Genomic DNA, 5715 nt, shown 5'->3' on the forward strand with positions numbered 1-5715 from the left:
GTGTTAGAGATTCCCGTGGACAATTTATTCGAGCTCAAACGAAATGGCAGCGAGCAAATAAAACAGTTTTAGACCAGGGGGAGGTAGTAGCCTTACTCGATGTCATTCACTTTGCTGATGTGAATAGATGAGATCAGGTTGTCTTTGATTTTGACTCCGCTACTCTAGTGCAAGCTCTATCGTCTCCGGGCCATGGTGATTCAAAATTTTATGCTATTGTTTCTAGTATTATTTACCAGTTATCTTTACATTCCAACTTTGAGGTGAAGTTTGTTAGGAGACATGCGAACATGGTTGATCATACTTTAGCTAGGGCGGCCTGTTCTTGGGCTAGTCACCGTATCTTTGATTCTTGTCCTTCTTGTATTGAACATTAGTTGATTAATGATAATAGTTAACTTTGTTTTGGTCCAAAAAAAAAAGTGTAGAATTACTTATAGATTCATTCAATAAATGTGTTGACGCATCAACTAATAAATATGACAACATATCATTGTGTAAATGATAAGTGTCATAAAAGTGTTAATCTCTTGTTATATTTTAAGCACTTTTTGTTGCTTGCTTTGCAAGTAATTGAAGGAAAAGCCGAGAAATAAGCGTTAAATGCCTTATTACGCTTTACTTATCATTACTCTATCCTTTTGTGCAGGAATTAGCCTCAAGACACTGATCAAAGACCAATTTATCATGAAAAAGTGCAAAATGGCAGAAGTTGTCCAGCAAGCTTGAAGAAATGGCGCTAATAGCGTGTTCTACGCTATTAGCATGATCAATGAAGTGCCAGAGTCCAGAGAGATACGCTATTGGCGTATCTGGAGCCTTAAAGACATTTCGCTATTAGCGATTTTGGCGCTATTAGCGTGAACTCGCAATTGCGAGCTCTTTCACTCGCAGTTGCGAGTTAGGACGGTTTGCTCAATTTAAGTGGCCCACTTGCTATTCTTTAAAGATATTTTTCTAGATTTTTTGGGCTTAATATCTCAGGGACTTTATAAGGTCATTGGAAGCTCATTAGTGGGAGAGTTGAAGATATATAGTTCATATTAGTCTTAGGAATATCATATAGTTTTCTCTTAGTTTTCTCTAAGCTTTCATAGATAATATCATAGAGAGAAATAAGGTAGTTAATATAGAGTGAGAGTGATTTTGGAAGTTGGATCTTATTCCTTTGTTGAGACATCACTAGGAGAATGAATCCTTCCTTTTCAATCCATCCTTGCAAGGCTTCCATGATGATGTGTAGCTAAATACCCTTGGTTGGGATGAGAGGTACTTGATACTTGCTAACATGTAATCTTTTGATCTTGCAATATATGGTTCTAGCAATTTATATTCAATATAGTTGTCATTCTTGTTGTTAATGCTTTAGGATACTTAATCAGGTTGGACACAGTCGATTAAGTTATCCGATTGACTTTGTTATCTGTTAAATGATTTGTGCATGAATGCTTAAAAGATACGTTAGAAATAACTATGTCGTTTTATGACACGATCGATTATGTTATCTTTTGAATGATCTGGGCACGAATGTTTAAACGGTAACTTAGAAATAATGATATCGCTTTGGACACGAAGGATATTGTAGAGCTAGAATGACAATCTATCTTAGGTTATATCATTCTTGACAAGTTTGTAGATCTTTGATAGTCACCATTAATCATGAACTTAATGCTTTTGGACATTTAGTCAGGCTGGACACGGTCGACTGAGTGATCCAATCGACTTTGTTATCGTTTAAGGGATTTGGACACGAATGTTTAAACGATAACCGAAGTGATTGTGATAATATTGGTTCTAAAGCTAGAATTCGTATGGATCAATAGGTTATGTGTGATGCTTGGTTAAGGAACTCTAGTCTTAACAAGTTTCAAACCTTATTTATCTCATCTTTTTACTTTTGCAAATTAGTTAACATAGTTGTAAATGAAACAATCAAACACCCCTTTTTACTTGGAATGATAATTGACGTTGAACTATCCGTGATGTCGCACTAATCCCTGTGGAGACGATACAAATACTTATCTTGTTTTTGATGCAAAACTATACATTCATCAAAATGGCGCCGTTGCCGGGGATTGGTGTTTAGATATCATAGATAGGACGATTGATTTATCATTTTAAGCTTTCGTACATAATCCGTAAATATTTTTCTTTACTTTATAGTTGTTTGTACTAACCCCTCTTTGATAAACAAAGAAAAGTTTCTTGTTAGTTATTTCCGTTTCAGGATCATCACCTAGACAAAATCATGGCTGATCATGGTTATAGCAACTTCTACACTCCACCCGAGTATGAACCATATCAACAGCATCAGCAATATCCTTTTGAAGATGAACGAATGACCAAGGTGGAAAATACTTTGAATATCTTCATGCAACAATCCATGATAAACATGCAAAATACCAACCAAAGATTGAGGAATTTATCAATTCAGTTGGAGATGATTCAAGCTAAAATCATGGATAACCATGTCAACATTCAATCCACTCATGACGGAGAGATTGTTGGAGAAGGTGTTGTTGAACTTGAGGAAGATGCAATAGTAGAGGAATGTGGTACACCACATGAAATCGAACTTCCTCAAGAAAGGTCATTTACTGAAGAGGACAAAACTGTTGATAGTGGAGAAGTCATAGAGCTGGTAGAGAAAAAGGAACGGTTACTTAGCAAGGAAGAAACATTTGAACAAAAGGGGAAGAAAGTGAGCAAGGCTGAAATTGACCGGGTCATTGATAAAATTTGTACCTTGTTCAAAACCAAGATAGGGAGGTTATGGACTCCACATCATCTGTACTTAAAGTTCATGGAATTCCTCCCAAAGCGAAGGAACACAAAGGATGATGTCTTGTCCGTCTCATTTTGGCCACCCTAACGAAAAAGGCGTCGAGCTAACGACGTTAAACAAGCGCTTGTTGGGAGGCAACCCAATTTTGTGAGTTTATTTACTGTTTTTAATGCATAATAAGTTTAGAAGTCATGAGCATGCATCAAAACATTCAAAACAGAAAGCAAACAGAGAGCAAAATTCTGAACTGTCTCAACTCGCAATGGCGAGTGAAATAGCTCGCAATTGCGAGCAATTTGGTCTTTGACCAATTTTGACTGCCATTTACTCGCAACTGCGAGTAAAGCTGCTCGCAACTGCGAGTAGCTGCAGTTTGGCCCGTTTTAATCAATTTTTGGATAATGGTGTGTGATGACTATTGTTTTTAATTAGTATCGTGATGTTAGTATTCATATTAGTATTGTATATAGTTGTCTTTTGTAGTTAAAATTATGTGTTAGCACTTTTGGTTAATTTAGTACTTCATTTTATTGTGGAAGTTTCTTTTGTATCACTCTTGCTTTAATTTCAATTCTCAGATGATTGATAATGATTCATAGTTGTGTTCAAAAGCGCAAAGCCAAGGTACAAGTTTCCAGTTTTTTTTTAGGTTTTTACTCGAATATGAAACGAGTACTTTATGCAAATTTCATTTCATTTAGTTTTCCGCAATAATGTGTTTATTTGTGAACCACTTAGTACTTAACCTAAATGTGAGGTATCTTCAAATTGTACTATATGCTGGAGACCAATAATCACCGTCTAACTTGTTTTTGTTATGTTAAATCCAATAATTGTTCTGAATTGTATGAAAGCATGGAAAGGATCAAGGCACATTTTTGTTATTGAGCGAAACATACTTGACCACAAATAAGCCTACCTTGTGAGAAGAACGAGTATTTGCTAACCCACTTGAGCCAAATGAATCAGAGTCCTCAATTATGAACTGTCAATTCATAAGCACAATGCTTGATGAATTTGCCCTTGAAGTTTTCGAAATCCAGTTCATTCTTGACACACTTTAGGACTCTGGTATGATCTTAATTGTTGAACCCTAAACCTTCATCGTTTAATTGTCCCTTTTGCCTTAGAGTAAAGGAACATTCAAATAGGGTGTATTTTGATTCAAGTTGGGGAGAGAAGGTGGATGTAAATCTTATGTCAAGTATCTTGGTGAAATTGTTTGAATAACCTGACAACATTGAAGTGTATATACTTAGTTTGTACATTTGAAAAAAGAAAAGAAAAGAAAAGAAAAGAAAAAAACGAAGAAAAAGAAAGAAAAAAATCAAAAAAAAAATAGAATAAGTTGTCAAGGTTATTGGTTATATTGTTAATCACCAAGGGTTTGTAATGGTTGGTAGGGAAAATTTTAAATTTCAATTGTTGTTACAAGGAATGTTCCTCTTTGATAGGCTTTTTGATCAATTGCCCCACATATGACATTTCTCTTGTAGCCCGGCCAAGTTATAACCCTAGAAAGACCTTTTGATCCGTGCTTCTGTGCTTTTTGAAATGATATTTGGATGGACACATAACTTAATCAGGATGTTAGCATGATTGTTGGATGTGTGTTCATAACCCTCATTCATATGATTTTAATTGTTTATCTACTTGCAAAGAAGTGTGTTAGGTGTGGTTCGTGAATAAATATATTATTGTCTTGAAATATTTGACATGAACTTTGTACTTAGGACTCATCTCATATTAGTAGTAGAATTGTAGATTAGTTGGAAACTTAAACTTGCCCGCGCATTCACTTTTAAATCATTCATCTGAGAAAGTCTTCAAAGCCTTTTGTACTTGTGTCTTGTCATTAACTTGTTTGATTTTCAATCCTTTGTTTGAGGACAAACAAAGAGTTAAGTTGGGGAGTGTGATAAGTGTCATAAAAGTGTTAATCTCTTGTTATATTTTAAGCACTTTTTGTTGCTTGCTTTGCAAGTAATTGAAGGAAAAGCCGAGAAATAAGCGTTAAATGCCTTATTACGCTTTACTTATCATTACTCTATCCTTTTGTGCAGGAATTAGCCTCAAGACACTGATCAAAGACCAATTTATCATGAAAAAGTGCAAAATGGCAGAAGCTGTCCAGCAAGCTTGAAGAAATGGCGCTAATAGCGTGTTCTACGCTATTAGCGTGATCAATGAAGTGCCAGAGTCCAGAGAGATACGCTATTGGCGTATCTGGAGCCTTAAAGACATTTCGCTATTAGCGATTTTGGCGCTATTAGCGTGAACTCGCAATTGCGAGCTCTTTCACTCGCAGTTGCGAGTTAGGACGGTTTGCTCAATTCAAGTGGCCCACTTGCTATTCTTTAAAGATATTTTTCTAGATTTTTTGGGCTTAATATCTCAGGGACTTTATAAGGTCATTGGAAGCTCATTAGTGAGAGAGTTGAAGATATATAGTTCATATTAGTCTTAGGAATATCATATAGTTTTCTCTTAGTTTTCTCTAAGCTTTCATAGATAATATCATAGAGAGAAATAAGGTAGTTAATATAGAGTGAGAGTGATTTTGGAAGTTGGATCTTATTCCTTTGTTGAGACATCACTAGGAGAATGAATCCTTCCTTTTCAATCCATCCTTGCAAGGCTTCCATGATGATGTGTAGCTAAATACCCTTGGTTGGGATGAGAGGTACTTGATACTTGCTAACATGTAATCTTTTGATCTTGCAATATATGGTTCTAGCAATTTATATTCAATATAGTTGTCATTCTTGTTGTTAATGCTTTAGGATACTTAATCAGGCTGGACACGGTCGATTAAGTTATCCGATTGACTTTGTTATCTGTTAAATGATTTGTGCATGAATGCTTAAAAGATACGTTAGAAATAACTATGTCGTTTTATGACACGATCGATTATGTTATCTTTTGAATGA

The 5715-nt window shown here is 35.4% G+C and overlaps 1 protein-coding gene across 1 annotated transcript; it reads left to right on the top strand.

Annotated features, from left to right (window-relative positions):
* Window positions 1–2061: 2061 nt before the first annotated feature.
* LOC146939328 (uncharacterized) lies at window positions 2062–4118 on the top strand. Its single transcript, XM_085757927.1, has one exon. The coding sequence runs from the start codon at window positions 2249–2251 to the stop codon at window positions 2870–2872; it is 624 nt and encodes a 207-aa protein (XP_085614053.1). The 5' UTR covers window positions 2062–2248; the 3' UTR covers window positions 2873–4118.
* The last annotated feature ends 1597 nt before the right edge of the window (window positions 4119–5715 follow it).

This window comes from Medicago sativa, chromosome 3 (assembly GCF_051527215.1).
Source record: "Medicago sativa cultivar Bolivia chromosome 3, Bolivia_mono, whole genome shotgun sequence".
Lineage (NCBI taxonomy): Eukaryota > Viridiplantae > Streptophyta > Magnoliopsida > Fabales > Fabaceae > Medicago > Medicago sativa.

Bases quoted from the DNA above. Each gene is read 5' to 3' on its own strand.
- LOC146939328 (XM_085757927.1), top strand. From the start codon at position 2,249: ATGGCTGATCATGGTTATAGCAACTTCTACACTCCACCCGAGTATGAA.